General features: G+C 43.7%; 1 protein-coding gene across 2 annotated transcripts; it reads right to left on the bottom strand.

Annotated features, from left to right (window-relative positions):
* Positions 1–13,609: 13,609 nt before the first annotated feature.
* On the bottom strand, positions 13,610–20,928 carry LOC123169593 (membrane protein of ER body-like protein). Of its 2 annotated transcripts, XM_044587464.1 has the most exons (9): positions 20,315–20,928; positions 19,381–19,535; positions 19,185–19,272; positions 16,284–16,421; positions 15,954–16,199; positions 15,482–15,589; positions 15,082–15,399; positions 14,889–14,950; positions 13,610–14,798 (listed from the first exon to the last, which is right to left on the bottom strand). In XM_044587464.1, exons 1-9 carry the CDS (start codon positions 20,655–20,657, stop codon positions 14,322–14,324), a joined length of 1,935 nt encoding a protein of 644 aa, XP_044443399.1. In that variant the 5' UTR covers positions 20,658–20,928; the 3' UTR covers positions 13,610–14,321. The 2 variants fall into 2 exon arrangements, with proteins under 2 accessions (XP_044443399.1, XP_044443400.1); XM_044587465.1 differs by lacking the exons at positions 19,185–19,272; positions 19,381–19,535 and having other exon boundaries at positions 20,315–20,927.
* Positions 20,929–21,219: the final 291 nt, after the last annotated feature.

Here is a 21,219-nt window from a genome sequence, read left to right as displayed (position 1 = left end):
TAATAAAGTACGGTTATGATGTTCGGACACACCATTACACTGTGGTGTTCCTGGTGGCGTGAGTTGCGAAACTATTTCACATTGTTTCAAATGAAGACCAAACTCGTAACTCAAATATTCTCCTCCACGATTAGATCGTAGAAACTTTATTTTCTTGTTACGATGATTTTCCACTTCACTCTGAAAATCTTTGAAATTTTCAAATGTTTCAGACTTATGTTTCATCAAGTAGATATACCCATATCTGCTTAAATCATCTGTGAAGGTTAGAAAATAACGATACCTGCCGCGAGCTTCAACACTCATCGGACCACATACATCAGTATGTATTATTTCCAATAAGTCAGTTGCTCGATCCATTGTTCCGGAGAACAGAGTCTTAGTCATCTTGCCCTATGAGGCATGGTTCGCAAGCATCAAGTGATTCATAATCAAGTGATACCAAAAGCCCATCAGCATGGAGTTTCTTCATGCGCTTTACACCAATATGACCTAAAAGGCAGTGCCACAAATAAGTTGCACTATCATTATTAATTTTGCATCTTTTGGCTTCAATATTATGAAATATGTGTATCACTACGATCGAGATTCAATAAACCATTTATATTAAGTGTATGACCATAGAAGGTTTTATTCATGTAAACAGAACAACAATTATTCTTTGACTTAAATGAATAACCGTATTGCAATAAACATGATCCAATCACATTCATGCTCAACGCAAACACCAAATAACATTTATTTTAGGTTCAACACTAATCCCGAAGGTAAAAGGAGTGTGCGATGGTGATCTTATCAACCTTGGAATTAATTCCAACAAACATCGTCACCTCGTCCTCAACTAGTCTCTTGTTTATTTTGCAACTCCTGTTTCGAGTTACTACTCCTAGCAACTGAACCAGTATCAAATACCGAGGGGTTGCTCTAAACACTAGTAAAGTACACATCAATAATATGTATATCAAATATACCGTTGTTCACTATGCCATCCTTCTTATCCGACAAGTATCTAGGGCAGTTCCACTTCCAGTGACCATTTCCTTTGCAATAGAAGCACTCAGTTTCAGGCTTGGGTCTAGCTTTGTGCTTCTTCATGGGAGTGGTAACTTGATTGCCATTCTTCTTGAAGTTCCCTTTCTTTCCCTTGCCCTTTTACTTGAAACTAGTGGTCTTGTCAACCATCAACACTTAATGCTTTTCTTGATTTCTACCTTCGCCGATTTCAGCATCGCGAAGAGCTTGGGAATTGTTTCCGTTATCCCTTGCATATTATAGTTCATCACAAAGTTCTAGTAACTCAGTGATAGTGACTAGATAATTTTGTCAATCACTATCTTATCTGGAAGATTAAATCCCACTTGATTCAAGTGATTGTAGTACCCAGACAATATGAGAACATGCTCACTGGTTGAGCTATTCTCATCCATCTTGTAGGCAAAGTACTATCAGAGGTCTCATACCTCTCGACATGGGCATGAGTACGAAATACCAATTTCAACTCTTGGAACATCTTATATGCTCCATGGCGTTCAAAACATTTTTGAAGTACCGGTTCTAAGACGTAAAGCATGGTGCACTAAACTATCAAGTAGTCATCATACCGAGCATTGTCAAACGTTCATAACGTCTGCATCTGCTCCTGCAATAGGTTTTTCACCTAGCGGTGCATCAAGGACATAATACTTCTGTGCAGCAATGAGGATAATCCTCAGATCACGGACCAAGTCCGCATTATTGCTACTATCATCTTTCAACTTATTTTTCTCTAGGAACATATCAAAAATAAATAGGGAGCTACATCGCGAGCTATTGATCTACAACATAGTTATGCAAATAATATCAGGACTAAGTTCATGATAAATTAAAGTTCAATTAATCATATTACTTAAGAACTCCCACTTAGATAGACATCCCTCTAATCATCTAAGTGATCATGTGATCCATATCAACTAAACCATGTCCGATCATCACGTGAGATGGAGTAGTTTTCAATGGTGAACATCACTATGTTGATCATATCTACTATATGATTCACGCTTGACCTTTCGGTCTCAATGTTCCGAGGCCTTATCTGCATATGCTAGACTCGTCAAGTTCAACCCGAATATTCTGTGTGTGCAAAACTGGCTTGCACCCGTTGTATGTGAACGTAGAGCTTATCACACCCGATCATCACGTGGTGTCTCAGCACGAAGAACTGTCGCAACGGTGCATATTCAGGGAGAACACTTATACCTTGAAATTTTAGTAAGGGATCATCTTATAAAGCTACCGCCAAACTAAGCAAAATAAGTTGTATAAAAGATAAACATCACATGCAATCAAAATATGTGACATGATATGACCATCATCATCTTGTGCCTTTGATCTTCATCTCCAAAGTACCGTCATGATTTCTATCGTCACCAGCATGACACCATGATCTCTATCATCTTGATCTCTATCAACGTGTCTTCATATGGTTGTCTCACCAACTATTGCTTTTGCAACTATTGCTATCGCGCAGCGATCAAGTAAATCAATTACATGGTGCTTGCATCTTATGCAATAAAGAGACAACAATAAGGCTCCTGCCAGTTGCCGATAATTTCAAAAACATGATCATCTCATACAACAATTTATATATCATCACGTCTTGACCGTATCACATCACAACATGCCCTGCAAAAACAAGTTAGACGTCCTCTACTTTGTTGTTGCAAGTTTTACGTGGCTGCTACGGGCTGAGCAAGAACCGTTCTTACCTACGCATCAAAACCACAACGATTTTTCGTCAAGTATGTGCTGTTTTAACCTTCAACAAGGACCGGACGTAGCCACACTCGGTTCAACTAAAGTTGGAGAAACTGACACCCGCCAGCCACCTATGTGCGAAGCACGCCGGTAGAACCAGTCTCACCTAAGCGTACGCGTAATGTCGGTCCGGGATACTTCATCCAACAATACCGCCGAATCAAAGTATGACATGCTGGTAAGCAGTATGACTATTATCGCCCACAACTCACTTGTGTTCTACTCGTGCATATAACATGTACGCATAAACCTGGCTCTGATAGCACTATAGGGGAACGTAGTAATTACAAAAAATTTCCTACGCACACGCAAGATTATGGTGATGCATAGCTACGACAGGGGAGAGTGTTGTCCACGTACCCTCATAGACCGTAAGCAGAAGCGTTATGACAACGCGGTTGATGTAGTCGTACGTCTTCACGATCGACGAATCCTAGCACCGAAAGTACGACACCTCCGCGATCTGCACACGTTCAGCTCGGTGACGTCCCATGAACTCACGATCCAGCAGAATGTCGAGGGAGAGCTTCATCAGCACGATGGTGTGATGACGGTGATGATGAAGCTACCGACGCAGGGCTTCGCCTAAGCACTCCAACGATATGACCGAGCTGGATTATGGTGGAGGGGGCAACGCATACGGCTAAGAGATCAATTATCAACTTGGGTGTCTATGTGGTGCCCCTTGGCCACGTATATAAAGGAGCAAGGGGAGGGTGCCGGCGGCCTCATAGGGTGCGCCCCAAGGGGGGAATCCTACTCCTACTAGGAGTAGGTTCCCCCTTTCCTAGTCCAACTAGGAGGGGAAGGAAAGAGGAGGAGGGGAGAAGGAAATAGGGGGCCAGCCCCCAAAGCCCTAAACCAATTCGGTTTGGGCCTGGGGGGGGTGCACCCCACACTTCCTTGCTGCCCTATATTTCCACTAAGGCCCATGAAGGCCCATTGACCCTCCCGGCAAATTCCCGTAACTCTCCGGTACTACGAAAAATACCCGAATCACTCGGAACCTTTCCGTTCGCCTTTTTCTCGCCCGCTTCTCGTTTGCTCGTGTGTTGGATTGCTTGCTTGTCACGATGGCTCAAGATAATACTAAATTGTGTGACTTTACCAATACCAACAATAATGATTTTCTTAGCACTCCGATTGCTCCTCTTACCAATGCTGAATCTTGTGAAATTAATGCTGCTTTGTTGAATCTTGTCATGAAAGATCAATTCGCCGGCCTTCCTAGTGAAGATGTCGTTACCCATCTAAATAGCTTCGTTGACTTGTGTGATATGCAAAAGAAGAAATATGTGGACAATGATATTGTTAAGTTGAGACTATTTCCGTTTTCACTTAGAGATCGTGCTAAAACTTGGTTTTCGTCTTTGCCTAAAAATAGTATTGATTCATGGAATAAGTGCAAAGATGCTTTTATCTCTAAGTATTTTCCTCCCGCTAAAATCATCTCTCTTAGAAACGATATCATGAATTTTAAGCAACTTGATCATGAACATGTTGCACAAGCTTGGGAGAGAATGAAATTAATGATACGTAATTGCCCTACTCATGGTTTGAATTTGTGGATGATTATAAAAAAAATTATGCCGGATTGAATTTTGCTTCTAGAAATCTTTTAGATTCGGCCGCAGGAGGCACTTTTATGGAAATCACTTTAGGAGAAGCTACTAAACTCCTAGATAATATTATGGTTAATTATTCTCAATGGCACACCGAAAGATCTACTAGTAAAAAGGTGCATGCAATAGAAGAAATTAATGTTTTGAGTGGAAAGATGGATGAACTTAAGAATTTTTTTGCTAATAAGAGTGTTTCTTCTGATCCTAATGATATGCCTTTCTCTACCTTGATTGAGAATAATAATGAATCTATGAATGTGAATTTTGTTGGTAGGAATAATTTTGGTAACAACGCGTATAGAGGAAACTTTAATCCTAGGCCGTTCCCTAGTAATTCCTCTAATAATTATGGTAATTCCTACAACAACTCTTATGGAAATTTTAATAAGATGCCCTCTGAATTTGAGACTAGTGTTAAAGAATTTATGATTTCTCAAAAGAATTTCAATGCTTTGCTTGAAGAAAAATTGCTTAAAGTTGACGAATTGGCTAGGAACGTGGATAGAATTTCTCTTGATGTTGATTATTTGAAACTTAGATCTATTCCACCTAAGCATGATATCAATGAGTCTCTCAAAGCTATGAGAATTTCCATTGATGAGTGCAAAGAAAGAACCGCTAAGATGCGTGCTAAGAAAGATTGCTTTGTAAAAGCGTGTTGTTCTAATTTTTACGAGAATAAAGATGAAGATCTAAAATTTATTGACGTGTCCCCTATTAAATCTTTGTTTTGCAATATGAATCTTGATAATGATGGGACTGGAGATGAGTCAACTTTAGTTAGAAGGCGTCCCAAAAATTCGGATTTTTTAGATCTTGATGCAAAAATTGGTAAAAGTGGGATTGAAGAGGTCAAAACTTTAGATATCAATGAACCCACTATTTTGGATTTCAAGGAATTTGATTAATGGGCTTTGTTATACACTTCTATATTATTTTTGGGACTAACCTATTAACCGGAGGCCCAGCCCAAATTGCTGTTCTTTTGCCTATTTCAGTGTTTCGTAGAAAAAGAATATCAAACGGAGTCCAAACTGAATGAAACCTTCGGGAACGTCATTTTTGGAACAAACGTGATCCAGAGGACTTGGAGTGGACGTCAAGCAACAGACGAGGAAGACACAAGGTAGGGGGCGCGCCTACCCCCCCCCCTCCCAGGGCGCACCCTCCACCCTGATGGGCCCCTCGTGGCTCCACCGACCTACTTCTTCCTCATATATATACCTACGTACACCCAAACCATCAGAAGCACCCACGAAATCCTAATTCCACCGCCGCAACCTTCTGTACCCGTGAGATCCCATCTTGGGGCCTTTTCCGGTGTCCTGCCGGAGGGGGCATTGATCACGGAGGGCTTCTACATCAACACCATAGCCTCTCCGATGATGTGTGAGTAGTTTACCTCAGACCTTCGGGTCCATAGTTATTAGCTAGATGGCTTCTTCTCTCTCTTTGTATCTCAATACAAAGTTCTCCTCGATTCTCTTGGAGATCTATTTGATGTAACTCTTCTTTTGCAGTGTGTTTGTCGAGATCCGATGAATTGTGGGTTTATGATCAAGTTTATCTATGAACAATATTTGAATCTCCTCTGAATTCTTTTATGTATGATTGGTTATCTTTGCAAGTCTCTTCGAATTATCAGTTTGGTTTGGCCTACTAGATTGATCTTTCTTGCAATGGGAGAAGTGCTTATCTTTGGGTTCAATCTTGCGGTGTCCTTTCCCAGTGATAGCACGGGCAGCAAGGCACGTATTGTATTGTTGCCATCAAGGATAAAAAGATGGGGTTTATATCATATTGCATGAGTTTATCCCTCTACATCATGTCATCTTGCTTAAAGCATTACTCTGTTCTTATGAACTTAATACTCTAGATGCATGCTGGATAGCGGTCGATGTGTGGAGTAATAGTAGTAGAAGCAGAATCCTTTCGGTCTACTTGTCTCGGACGTGATGCCTATATACATGATCATACCTAGATATTCTCATAACTATGCTCAATTCTATCAATTGCTCGACAGTAATTCGTTTACCCACCGTAATACTTATGCTATCTTGAGAGAGCCACTAGTGAAACCTACGGCCCCCGGGTCTATTTTCCATCATATTAATCTTCCAACACTTGGCTATTTTTATTGCCGTTTATTTTACTTTGCATCTTTATTTCTCTTTATCATAAAAATACCAAAAATATTATCTTATCATATCTTTCAGATCTCACTCTCGTAAGTGACCGTGAAGGGATTGACAACCCCTTTATCGCGTTGGTTGAGAGATTCTTATTTGTTTGTGTAGGTGCGTGGGACTCGAGCGTGATCTCCTATTGGATTGATACCTTGGTTCTCAAAAACTGAGGGAAATACTTACGCTACTTTACTGCATCACCCTTTCCTCTTCAAGGGAAAACCAACGGAGTGCTCAAGAGGCAGCAAGTGCTTAGGCGAAGCCCTGCGCGGATAACTTCACCATCCCCGTCACCACGCCGTCGTGCTGACGGAACTCTTCCTCGACACTTTGCTGGATCGAGAGTTCGAGGGACGTCATCGAGCTGAAAGTGTGTAGAACTCGGAGGTGCCGTACGTTCGATGCTTGATCGGTCAGAACAAGAAGAAGTTCGATTACATCAAACGCGTTAACAAACGCTTCCGCTTTCGGTGTACGATGGTACGTGGACACACTCTCCCCCTCTCGTTGATATGCATCTCCTAGATAGATCTTGCGTGATCGTAGGAATTTTTTTGAAATTGCATGCTACGTTCCCAACAGCAGTATACGCCATGACTGAGAAGGATAACAAGCAGTAGATGGAGGTCATGCTCCGTCCTCCGCATCAATGGCCCGGCGGTGCCGTTGTAGATGCGCCTCCACCTCAAGCTGCAGCCGGTGTCTCCTCCCCGCTTCCGCGCAACTGCAGCATGCAAATCGGACGTCGCGTCAAGGAGTGGCTCTTGGTGCCACCCCTACGCGTGAAGGATGAGTAGCTCTCATCGTCGCCCTGGCTTATCAAAGTGGAGCGGTTCTCCCCGCTGCCCCACCACATGAAGGAGGAGCGGCACTGCCCCATGTGATCGCCGCGAAGGCGCTCGGTCGCATTCGAAAGCGGCAGCAACTCGTCCTCCCGAAGCGCCCTAACGGCGGAGGAATACGCCAACAAGGAGCGGCATCGGCGGAATAAGCACAATGCAGTGCACCGGTTGGAGTTCGTCAACTCCGATGTCCCACTGCCACACAACATGGCGGACCCGGAGCGGGCTACGGCCTAGGCCTTGGACTGCTCCAAGATGACGGCAGTGACGAGAAAACACAATCTCCGCCGCCTCGGAAAGGAGATGGCCAAGTACGACCTGAAGTGGTCTCACCGCGAGTCCACTGCGTCCTCCAAGGCTCGCCGCCCTCTCCCGCGCACATGTTGGCGGTGGTTGCGGCTGCACCGCGCACAGCGCACGAGCAAGCGAACAGGATAATCCGCGAGCATCAGGCGGCTGCCGGCAAGCCCTGCAGCGACCCTTCCGCTGCCCGAAGCCCAACGACTATGAGTCTATGAATCCAAAAACGGCGACGACGATGATGACAGAGGAACCGCCGGCCAGCCCAACATGGCCTACCAGGTCACCGTTAAGTATAGGATTAGGTTTTAAAAGGTTTATAGTTCACTGGACGAAATATGTTCGATTTTATGTAAAATTTATCATAGTTTGAATGAATATTATCAAGTTTGTTTGAGTTTGCTTCAAATTTGATAAATTTCCTTAATTTTTTAAATCCAACCAGACATTTGCGGCTATCATTGGATGGGCGGCTCCTGCATCCGTGTCTGCGGACGGATGCATCGGCGTTGGAGATGCCCTCATGAGTAAAGACCTAAAGAATATTAAGCTCTCACAAAGCTCCGAGACTCTTGGCCGTTCGATCGGATTTCTTCCGTCATATTGGCAGTCCGATCTCGGGCTAGGATCATGTGGGATGTTGAATCTTCAGCCAGCCATTCTAGGTCGTCAGATAAAATTTCAATTGCATTCCTTCGTAATATCCATGCCCCCAATGGAGCAATTTCGTCATTGCACGTCCTAGCCTCCCAGGAGATGGGTACCGATAGATTAGTCCCTCTCGGCCATTCTATTATATATTATCCTCGCATCGGTGGGACATCTCCGGAGGACGCAATGGTTGCTGCCGGTCTTCTTCGTTTCGTCAAGCTGCCGGTGTCGGCATTTGTTTATCTTTCTTTTCACGTTTTATCTTTTGGGCTTGGTTGTGCTGCGGCCCAACATGCTTGTTGTATGTGTTTGCTTTATAATATATATACAGCAGGGGAAACCCTTTATGATCTTATTATCCTGGCTTCCCCATCTCCCCTAACCCTAACCCTAGCCCCACTTCTACGGTGCCGCCCCTACCGTCCCTCTCGGCGCCACCCCTCTACCTCCTCCCCTTCCGTCACACACCTGCCCCTCCTCCTCCTGCCGGTTGCGTTGCTGCTTTCCTGTCGTGCTCGAGCGTCATGGGAGGGAGAGATAGAGAGAGCAGGGCCCGTCAGATAGAGAGAGCGGGTCGCTCCCACCGTCATTGTCGTTGCCTTCTCCGCCTGGAGAGGCCATGGACAGAGGGAGGACGTGTCGTCTGATCTGCACCATCTCCGTGGCCTCCCCTACGTACTGTCTCCTGCTCCTCCTCTGTCCATGCGTCCCTCAAAAAAGAAGCAAGGTGTGTTGTTGCTCCTCCCTACCAATTGCTCCCTACACTGCTTGATGTTGCTATTCCTCTCCTCCCTCCACGGCAACAGATGTGCTGCTGCTGCTGCTGCTGTAAATTTGATTATTTGTAGCCTTGTGTGCCGGCTGCCGCTGCAGCTGTAAATTTGATTATGTGTAGCTTTGTATGCCACCGCTGCTGCTGTATGCTTAATGCCTGTGTGCTTTGTATGCTGCTGCTGCTGTCGAATATTTGTTTCTAATTTGCGGATTTGTTGCCATCAAAAGTCAAAGATTCTACATCAGATGGTTATGCTTTTCGTTGCTGTTTTTCCTTTGTTCAGTGTGCATAAGACATAAAACAAGATCTCCAGCTAATATTGATATGTGTTCCTTTACCTATCCAATATGTTGGTTCTTTTCTTCTGGTAACTAATCTAACCACATTTTTTTTCGAAAAGGGGAAAGTCCCCGGCCTCTGCATCATCATGATGCACACAGCCATCTAATCTAACCACATGTCTGTTTGTTTTGCACTAATCCTACATGTCTGTTTGTTTGGCACTAATCCTATGTATCTAATCTGGCCATTGACTTAATAAGCCGGCCGATAGTTTGGGAATGCAGTTCTGATTCCAGAATTTGGAATTGTACTAATTATTCTGTCTAACCCAGCACCACGGGATTGAACTCGTGAGGCTGTGAGGATCTTGCGATTTACTCTTGTCTTTAAGAGTGATTCCTTCTTATTTTCTCTTTTAATCTTTCTTATTATCATTTTTGTTTCATGGCTGTAGCACATAATGCCAAGTGACTGCAATTCTGAAAGATGGTACGAGGGGATTCTTTGTCATCATCTTATTATTATTGTGATATGTAAGCTGATTCTTGCAGTCAAACCATGAAAAGGTTTTTTCTTTCAGTTGTTTGCTCCGGCTCATGAAAACATACTAATTCTTCCTGAATGAGGTAGAAAGTGATTATACTCTGAGATAACATCTTATTCCATGCCCATTTTTGGACCATCTGGGTTTTCTGAACTGTACTGTTTTTTAGCCCATCACATGCATGAATTGCACGGAACAAAAATGAGGTTGGTAACCGGTACATTTATTGACCTTTGGCAATACATATGTGTTCAGCCAGTGAGTATAATGGTGAAGTCATGGCATCTGATAATTTTGGTTCTTAGAATTATAATAGATTTGTGGCGGTCTCATTTCAGTTTTCTTCTATTAAAATAAGGCTATGCCTAAATTGAGATTTGTTCATACTTCGTGACCATGGATTTAGCTACTGGTTAAATATTTTTGTATAAGCGTACTGATGATTAAGCAGAGCCCTGCATGGCATAGTTATTTATTTATAGTATTGTTATTGTAGAAAAAAGGCACTAATTTGCTTTATTACACTATTTGTTACTTTCTCTTTATTATATCATCTCTCACACCTTTCTACATATTTTTCATTGACGTGTTAAATCTGTCATGATCTTGCACTATATATCTTATTTTAGCGCTAGAGATACTGTATGGAGCTGCTATTCCTCTCAAACTTCATTTCTTCATTATATGTAGTTCCAAGAATCTGGGTTCTACCTCCATCCTCCTCCAGTCTGGATATGGTAGATGCTTATTAATTTCCTTATGTGACTGTAACATGTGTAAATCTATTAAGACGACATGATTAATGCACTGTTCTTAAGTACTTCCCTACCAATAATAAGCTGGCAGTTTCATCTTTTCGTTTAACCTTTGGCCTCTAGGTGTAAACTTGATCAATAAAAACTGTGAGTGTATTAATATAATTTTAAATTTGTGAGCTTGTGTTTTTTACTAGAAAATGATATGTTATTCTTTCCATGTAAATTGCAATCTCTATAAATCATCATGTACAAATAATACTAAAGTATATAGCAGATTTAACAATATTCATAGGATCTAAAGATGAATTTGTTCTCTTTACGAACTAGTACATAAATATTCCCTAGAAAGAATAAATATATATTCCTCAATCAATTCATGTCTTTCGTACCAAAGGAAACCAAATTACAATGCCTATCCAATGTGAAATGAATGTAGGTATTTCGCAAGTGCCCTCGCAAGGCATTCAGAACTTATATTTCGTCCTTGCATCAAGCTGCTTTGGTTGAAATTTGTATGACACATATCATTTCCACTCAAAATATAATCTGCTGATAATCCGATGGCTCTGTTCATTTTGATACATATATCATTTTTATTTTCTTTTGTGCAGCCAAAACTTATCTTGGATTCTTGGTCCTAAATGGGTGCTCTTTACTTTTGTGTACAAATTAATTATTACTGATTTGTAAATTTTCTTGTCCTTCCGATTTTTTTGTCTCGATTCCTTTTAGTGAAGTGCATGCGGCTTGCACTCTCTGCACCTCATGAGAAAAGCTTGGTGAAAGTACACAGTGAATGGATTTTAGCACAAAAAATTCAGAGCCAATTATCAAGGAGCTAGCCAGTCCAACACAGAAAGAACATTCAGAAACATTGGAAAATGATATTGAAGATTATGATCCAGATACTCGTTAAATGTTCTATGAGCAATTTTGGTTGGCATTTCAGCAGTATATGGATCATAATCTTCAATATCATTTTGCAAAGTTTCTGGATGTTCTTCCTGTGCTGGACTTGTTGGCTCCTCGATAATTGGCTCTGAGTTGTTAGTGTTAAAATCCTTTTCTTGTGTACTTTCCCCAAGCCACAAATCAGATAGTAGAATTCAGAGTGGGCATGCTACCACTCACTTCATCAAAAGGAATTGGGAAACAGAAGAAAATTCAGAAGAACTAAGAATTTCACAAATCAATAAGTACACAAACATAGGAGGTCCAAGTTAAGACCAAGAATCCGAGATAATTAAGTTTTAGTTGCACAATAAAATGAGACACCGTGTTTATCAAAACTAATAGAACCAACTAATTAGCATTTAGTTGTATTCTGAGTGAAAGTAATATGTGTCTCAAAAATCTCAATCAACATAAGGCAGTTTGGTGCAAGGATCGAATATAAGTTGCGAATGTCTTGCTTAATGCCTACAATCACTTCTCATTGGACAAGGATTGCAATTTGGTTTGTTTTTTGTATAGAAGACCTGCATTGATCGTGGAAAAATATTAAGTTACCTTTTGACAGAATATTTGTCTACTAGTATTATTATTATCTAAGAGAAGAATAATTATTTTGAGAATATGCAGGTTACTCAATTGACCTTACATTCAACATTGCATCATTCATCATCCCAATTCATTCTTGTAAAAGATGCACTCCTGTACAAAGATCGACGACACTTTCTTTGGGGCAGAGGGAGTTCCTACTGAAAATGTTAACGCTATATGTACTGCAGAAGTCATATCTAACAAATGTTCATTCCCACCACGCTGATTTCGATGACTCCCCCGATGTGTTGCTTGATCTCCTCGCATTAGAAACAGATTACAGAGCTAAATCATTTTTATTTCGTGGTTGGGAAGGCTGCGGTGTAGGAGCATCTGCTGTTCTTAGAGTCACAGCCACTCTTGAAATCCGGAAGAAGTGATCCTGATACGAGAGAGCAGTTTAGAAAAATTATCCATGTATATTGTTTTTAGTGGAAAAATAGAAGAGCCGTGCAGAGGGCAACCACGGAGGCTATTTTTTAAAAATAATAATACAATTTTCACTAATTAGATAAATAATACACAATTCTGAAAATTTTCAGAAATAATACACCGTCGGCTTAGGCGATGACGATTGGACTCTGTCGGTCTCGACGAAGCCGATTAAGCTGATTGACCACTCGGCCTCAGCCTCAGGCATGAGCTTCAGTCAGTTTTAGCGAAACCAATTATTACTAATTGGTTTCAGAGAGAATGGCTCGCCTGAGGGAGGTTGCCCTCCACCATGGCGCCATCGTTCTATCTCAGGCAGAGGTCAAGTCATGGCGGCTTGATCTGTAAGTGCTCTGTCTGTGCCCAACTAGGGTTTGCTTCGGATGCTTTCTGAATTGGACCGGCAAGGATGGAGCGGGGTGCCAAATGTTCCTTGCTCCAAGAGAAAAAATGGTTGCAGCCGCCGGTAACGTGTGGGGAGGGGCAGACTATTAATCCAACATGCCCTGATCGGGCGGGGAGGGAGCTTCAAGGTTTGCCTACGCCCGCCAATAACATGTTCATAAGCAGAGTACAGAAGAGACGTTCGTCTCCAGACTCCTCAGCAGCAAAGCGAATTAATGGGAGAATATCAGGTGCACCCACACCTTATATGCTATGGTGATACAAGCTCCTGTAGCATGAGTTTTCATCTCTAATTAAATCAATCCTTTGTGACCATGTGTTCTCATTAGCAGAGAGGGGCACAAACCTCCGTCCCAAATTCTCATGTGTAATCCACATCTATTGTTTTTTTTACAAAATGAAGTGTTTGGAGCAAAATACAACATTCTGTTACTTTTTCATGCTAAGGTTAGCACGCATAATTTAGGACAAACATCATAAAAAAAATCTTCTTCTTAAGAACAGGTTGATTTCCTGATTACATTCATGGAACCAATGTTTCAATACACAACATCAAGAAACAAAATAAGGATAAAGGCACATAACTTATCGCTATTTTCGTAATAATGGACGTGTACTACCGAAAAGGATTGGGACTGTATGCCCCCTTGCATGTCACATCGGATATACCGAAAATCAAATGATTTTTATTGGCAATCTATGTTCTTTTACACACACAAAAGCACTGTTGTGGAACCACCGGGTACTAACAACACATGGTTGATCTAGTTCCAAGTTGGTAAGACACATCGGAATTACCGCTCAAGTTTTACGCAGAACTACGGGCTGGACATTTATCAGTGTGCCCTGCAGCTTAATAACTGCTTGGTACCATCAGCTAAATTTCTACCGGCACTACTGGACTCTGTAAAAACTGAAGATTGCATCTTTTTACAGGTTTTAATTCGAAACTCTTTCTGGATCTATGTGTGTCTTATGTATGCTTCTTATCTATATAATTTCATGGGTGTTTGCTTTGCTCGGTGTGGTGGGTCAACTCAGTGGCCTGTGTTCATTTCAATTGGTCTTTCTCAGTTGCCTGGTTGCCAGTTCAGTGCTGCTATCAATATGTCAGGATCAAACACCAATGCCACTCATACATGTCTTCTCTTTTTCAGCACTGTTTCCCAATAACTTCCGAGTTCAGAATTCAGAATGAGGCCCAGGCAGATGTTTGTGCACCCACTGAATGAGGGAACGACAGGCCCGGAGAAGGAGGAGCAGCCGACCCACCTTGCTCGATAATTTCAAAGTGCACCAGGAGCCGCGTGATCAGCACGCCGACGACGCAGGACAGCCCCGATGAGCTCACAGCGACCGTCAGGTAGTACATTAGGGTCTTGAAGTATGTCCTGGGTGCTGCCTTGACATGCGCCTTTCCAAGTGCTAGTAGAGCGATGCAGACGAGTGAAGCACCGGCGACGGCCATCATCTTGTTCTCCCTGTCATTGCTCTCACGGAATGACAGACCATAGAGGATTGGTGGAAGTAGCCCGAATACGATGTATGAGAGAAGGGCCAGGATCATGTGGAGTCGGGCTTTCGACCGCCTTCCGAGCTGCAACCAGTAGTGGCCGACGCGCTCGTTGTCCTCATTCACATCTCGAATGTCTCTTAGATCGGCAATCTGTTGTCGACGGGGAAAGGAAGGATATGTTAGTTTTCCGAGTGATCAGTAAGAACAGTGTGACATTCAGTGAGGAGAGAAGTTTGTTACATTGTGGAAAATGAGAGGAAGCCCTCCCATAAGGTTGGCTATGCCCAAGATGAATATGTCCACTACAGGCAAGTGAAAAACAGAATTTAATTAGATGGAACAATATAAATATCAGTGTCAAAATAGTGCATTCATCATGTGTTTTTTTGTGCAAAGAATTCATCATGTAAATAAGTGAAAGTAAGTAACTGACATGTTTTTGCTCCACTTGATGCTGCTGCTGAAACAACGGAGAGGCTGGTGACTGACTCCACTAAGCCACCATACACTATGGCTTTTGGTATATCCCAGTCATCACTCTGTTGGGGGCTAGGAGCAGCAGGATTCACATCTTCAGGGACTGACACTGCTACATAAGGTCGATCTTCTGCTTGAGGAATTGGCGAGGTTGGTAAATCGCCCCTCGCGATAGTGGTCACATTCGGGCAATCGACCTTGAGTTCTGTTGTGTGACTTACATGAGTGGTAAATGAGCCATTCTCGAAGGTTGTCGTCGTAGTTCCGTGAACATCTGAAGAAATATAATTACTGTTATCAGGCTGCACCTCTGAATAACAGTAGTCCATGCATACTGCTCTGTTTATCAGGCCTACCTTCATGTCCATGTAGGTGGTGAGTTGCATCCATGATAACTCCATCGGCAGGCTTCAGGGGAGGCATGTCATCTGTCATCCATTCAATTACTTCTGCGTCAAAGATTCCTGCATGCCATGTTTCTATTGTCTGTTAATCTAGTTCACTACATTGACATAGTGATCCTAAATAAACTGTGATGATGGGAGGATTAACATGAAAACAAATGAAAGTTGGTAGCTTTGTAGCTATCTCTTTTTCTCTCTTGTGTCTCATACCTTTGTAGTCACAGTCTGTTTTTAATTTATTGGTTCAGGCCGGCGTCAGCCTGACGTAGTACCATTAAAAAAATGTAGGTTGGTATGATTGATGGAACTCTGCTAACCCTTTGGCATATTTTGCATTTGTATGCAAATATAGCCATTGCAGCTTATTTTTGGAAAAGGAATCATCTTCAAGTTCATTAGGCAAATAATGGTGCACGCAATGTACCTGTAGAAGACGATGAGTGAGTTGTCACTTCTGCTGATGTGGTTGTAGAGGATGTGGTAGCTGTTGCCGATGTGGTTGTAGTTGTGGTGGTTGTCGTGTTCTGATCTTCCAACGATGATTCGGTTATCGAATGCACTGGTTTTACAACTGTGCCATGACTATGATGAGCATATGTGCGAGATTCAATTTTAGTGGTTGTATCGTTGGAGTTCTGCATCTCGGACTGCAGTGGCATCATCACTGGATCTGGAATGTAGTAATAAATTACTCAGCTGATGAAACGAAGCATCAATTGCAGATAAATTGGTCAGGAGAACATAAGTAACACACCTTCAGCAGCTTGGTCCTCCGAATATGATTCAACTGCCAAATGCTCTGGTTTTAATAAGCCTCGATGATCTACGGTGCCATTTCCACACGGACTACTCAGGCGGTACGTCCAATCGCAGTGCCGGCACTTCCATAGTCCTTCAGTAAAGTAACAGAAAGCAAGCTATACTACATTATCAAACGACCAGAAAGCTAACCCTTAAGTAAAGCAATGGAATGCTAATTTTAAGAGAGAGTTGGTGGCTAATCCTTTTTTTTAAAGAAGGATAACCACAGTCCAATGCATCATGATGATGCATACAATCATATATTATTAAGAGAAAAGTATGTTTTTGGTCCCTCAAGTTCCCACAAAGTATAGACTTGGTCCCTCAAGATTTTTTGATATACATTTGGTCCCTCAATTCTCAAAACCGGATAAATTTGGTCCTAAACCAGATTTTGAGCACGTTGACCGGGTTTGACCGCCACAAAACCGCTCGATGCATACTATATTTTAAAAAAAACTTCAAAAAAATGACAAAATTTTAGTAGAGCCCGTTCGATGTCATTTCATGACAAAATTTTGGTCGCACCTTGCGCACGTAAGCATATTGGACCCCAAAAAATTTCAGAATTTTTGATTTTGTTTTGATCTTTTTAATTTATTATTCATCAGGCAAATATTTTTGTTTTTTTACCACGAGCTCCTCGAGTGCTGAAAGAGCCCGAAATTTTGTTCCCATCTTGCGCATGTAAGCATATTCGACCCCAAAAAATTTCAGATTTTTTTGAAGTTTCTTTTTAAATTACTGTTCATCAGGCGGTTTTGTGGCGGTCAAAACCGGTCAACGTGCTCAAAATCTGGTTTCGGACCAAACTTATCCGGTTTTGAGACTTGAGGGACCAAATGTATACCAAAAAATCTTGAGGGACCAAGTCTATACTTTGTGGGAACTTGAGGGACCAAAAACATACTTTTCTCTATTATTAATAATGCAAAACTCAGCAGCCGAACACCATCTATCCGGAAATAAAATGGAAAACAAACCCTGAGGCCTTATACCTCATGGCATTACCTCCCCAGATAGCGACTAATCCCTATGATACAAGACACGACATAAACGAAAAAAATACACCATTCCTAGACTACGCGTTCAAGAAGGGATCGCCGCACGTGCGCCAATGATGGCGAGTCCACCACAAGGTTGAACTCCGGATTCTCATCACCAAAGCCAAGCTTCAATCCACCACCTTCAGCAAAGACACGACACATGCGCGCGACGACATAGTCTGATCAAAGATCTTGTGCTTCCACCGGAGTGCATAAACTCGTTGCTGAAGTCGTCTGTACTATCCGCCCTTATCCGTCTACCGACACCTCGATAGCCAGATACCTCTGAAGGAGAAAACAGAAGACAAAGACGTCCCATACCGCCTGCCTCCCGCTACCATCGCACCATCTTCGATCCGACAGCAACAGGCTAAATATGACACCTCTGCCAGAGCCACCATGCGTCACCTGCCGGTAGCAGGCATGACTTGGAGTCTCCATATAAGACGTCGTGCGTAGAATCCGTCGGTAGCACATCCACCGGTGGCCTCACCTGCCGGCGGCAGGCACCGCCCGACAACTTCGAAAGAGGCAAATGTGTCACCTGCCGAGCCACATCGAACCCAATCTATTGATGGACGGGATGTCCCATACCGCCACCAGCCTAAGATGGTTGTCACCACCTCGAGACCCTAACTTCGAATCGCGCACATGATCCCGGAGTCGGCCGCCGTTGAAGAAAAGAAGCCGCCGCACCGATTCCGGGCTCTACAGGGAGAACCCACCGTCATGCCGGCCGTTATCGTCGCCCGTACAACAGCAACCGTCGCCGCGATCCCGCATCAAGCATCGTCGACGCCGGAGGAAGCTCCGGCCGCCACGTGCGTCCTGCGACGTCCCCCAGTGCGGGATCCCAAGATCCACCGGCGCCGCCGCAAGGACCCACCATCCCCGGCAAAGGGGATGCCGCCACCGCCATGTTCGGATCCGGGCCGGAATCGCCTCCGCCAAGAGCGGATCCGGGCCGGACGCCGCCGCCGCCACCGGCCACGTCCAGACCCATCTCCATCTTCTGGCCATCTCTCCCCACACCACCACAAACGCCTCCAGCACGAGCCACCGCGCCGCCATGGATCGAGGAAGAGGCCGCACCTCCACAGATCTGGCGCCCTCGCCGCCATGCAGCCCGGGAAGGAGCAGCCCTCCGCCGCTGCCGTCGAACGCACGGGCTCTGCCCGGCGCTGTACCCCGGCGGTGGCGGAGGGGAAGGACAGATGGGATCGCGACGGTTGGGGTGCTAGGGTTGGCCCCCCGATTGCGCTGCAGGGGCGAGCGACGAGGGGTACGGAGAGGGAAATATCCCATGAAAGAAAGCAAAGCAAAGCTTTCTAGTTCTATTTCATAACTCACTGATAACTTGTAAGAAAGACTTTGCGGATCCAGGGAGCTTCTGAATCGCCGTCGACATCTGCCATGGAAGGCCACATATTTGAGTGGTCAGCAAAAGGTTTCCAATGATTCTGAGTGCGGCATAGATTAGATTTAGATGAGAGGGATGTCGGCACCTATCACTTTCACTGAGATTTTGTCCTTTTTAGTATGTGTTTCGCGTGTCCTTTTTTGTTTGGTTTCTGAATAATATCTCCAGAATACCGAATGCAATAATCACAAGGTAAAACTGAGGGAGCAGAGACAGCAGCAGCAAATTAAATTTTCTCACATTTTTCACCATCCAGCTAGAGCTCTTGCACAACAGATATGGATATCTTTTGGCTAATTAAATCTCATTCTTTTCTTCTTATATTCTTCCTCCCGTGAGAAATTAATTAATTATGCAGGAGCAGATGGGTTAGAATCAGAGGTGTGACCTTTGGCTGCATCGAAGAAGATACTCTTGTGCCGCAGCTGCTGTTCTTCAGGAGCCTCCTCCTCCTTCTCCTCCTCTGCTTGAGGAGGCTTGAGCAAAGTAACAAATATAGAATTGCAGGTATGCCAGATAAACTGAAGTTAATCACAACTGTCCTAAATTTCGTTATCGCCATATTGCTCGGTCTCAGCACTAACCTTTGTTCGGTGAACCGTAAAACGATCCATTTTCTCAACCAACGATTCGAGATTCTGCTCGATTTGGTGGGGGTAGCCTCGATGATCTATGGTACCATTTTCGCACGGACTAGTCAGGCGGTACGTCCAATCGCAGTGCCGGCACTTCCATAACCCTTCAGTGAAGCAATACAAAGCTAACCTTTCAGTAAAGCAATAGAAAACTAGCTTTACTGTATTATAAAACGACCACAAATCTAACACTTCAGTGAAGCAACAGAAAGCTAATTGTTAGAGAGAGTTAGTGTCTAATCTCAATGATAACTTTTAAGAAAGACTTCGCGGACATGGGGAGCTTCCGAAGTCACCGTCATCATCTGCCATGGAACGCTACATATGATTAATTTGAGTGGTCAGCAAAAGGTTTCCAAAGATTCTGAGTGAGGCCTAGATTAGATGAGAGGGATGTTGGCATATATCACTGTCACTGAGATTTTGTCCTTTTTAGCATGCGTTTCGCGTGTCCTTTTTTGTCTGGTTTCTGAATAAGATCTCCAGTGCAATAATCACTGCATCCTGTTGATCCCTCCCAGGTAAATAAAACTGATTAGGGAGCAGAGACAGCAGCAGTAAATAAAATTCTCTACATTTTTCACCATCCAGACACTGCCTAGAGCTCTTACAAGATGACAAAGTTAGTTTTGCGCAGCACATATGGACTATGTTTTGGAGAATTATTGCTTTCCAGAAATGGACAAATTAAGGAATAAGAAGCAGATGGAGCCTGAAATAACTGCAGCCTCCTACATCCATCAAGAAATTAATTAATTAAGCAACCAATTAAATCCCATTCCTATCTTCTTCTTCTTCTTCTTCTTCTTCTTCTTCTTCTTCTTCTTCCCATGAGATGAAATTAATTAAGCAGGAGCAGATGGGTAAGAAACAGAGGTGTAACCTTTGGCTGCATCGAAGAGGATAGTCTGCTGCAGGTGCGACTTCTGCTCCTCTTCAGCAACCTTGGGCTCTTCAGGAGCCTCCTCCACCTTGTCCTCCTCCTCGGAAACAACCTTGAGCTCCTCTGGTCCTCCTCCATTGACATGGCCATGGCCATTCCCATTCTCATGGGCGTGGTTCAGCAACCTCTTCTTGATCTCCCTGGTCAGCAGCTCCCCTGCAGCAGCGGCGGCGGCGGCTGCGGCTGCGGAAGCACCACCGTTCTCCTCCTCCATGATCTCCACCTTCTCCTTGAAGTGGTCCCACGCCGCCGGCTGCGGGCTCTCCACCGCCACCTCCATCATTCTCTCTCCTCCTCACAAAATAGTACAGCACTAAAGATGTTCTCTCTAGTCTAGGTCCTGCTCTGCTCTGCCTCGGCCCCAAGGGGGAGCTGGGGTTCTTATACTAGTAGCGTAGGCGTAACATCTATCTCCATGCTAGCAGCCCTGCCCGTGTGTGGTGTGGGGAAGAAGAGAAGGGATTAATCTATTGACGTTGATGAAATCAATGGGCGTTGTCAAATGCAGATGCAGAGATGGAGTTTCACTTTGAGAGGGTGAGAGAAGAGAGAGAGCAGGGGAAGATCGTTTGTCACGTGAGATAGAGAAAAAGATTGCCTGGAAGCAAGTACAGGATGGGCACCTGCCTTTGCCTGGCCCACCTGTCCGTCACATGTGCTGCCCAACTCTGCTTGGTAGTAAGAGCATCTACGACCCGACCCATATACCCGTAAGAGCATCTACAACCCGACCCCTGTACCAGCCCCAAACATTTGGACAGGCTGCTCGGTCGGTCACTGCTCTGCTCGAACGGGAAATTGCCATCCAACCAGGCGCCCCACCATACCCAAACGTTAGACTGACC

This window comes from Triticum aestivum, chromosome 7D, assembly GCF_018294505.1.
Source record: "Triticum aestivum cultivar Chinese Spring chromosome 7D, IWGSC CS RefSeq v2.1, whole genome shotgun sequence".
Taxonomy (NCBI): Eukaryota; Viridiplantae; Streptophyta; class Magnoliopsida; order Poales; family Poaceae; genus Triticum; species Triticum aestivum.
This window is presented reverse-complemented; position numbering and strand designations above follow the sequence as displayed.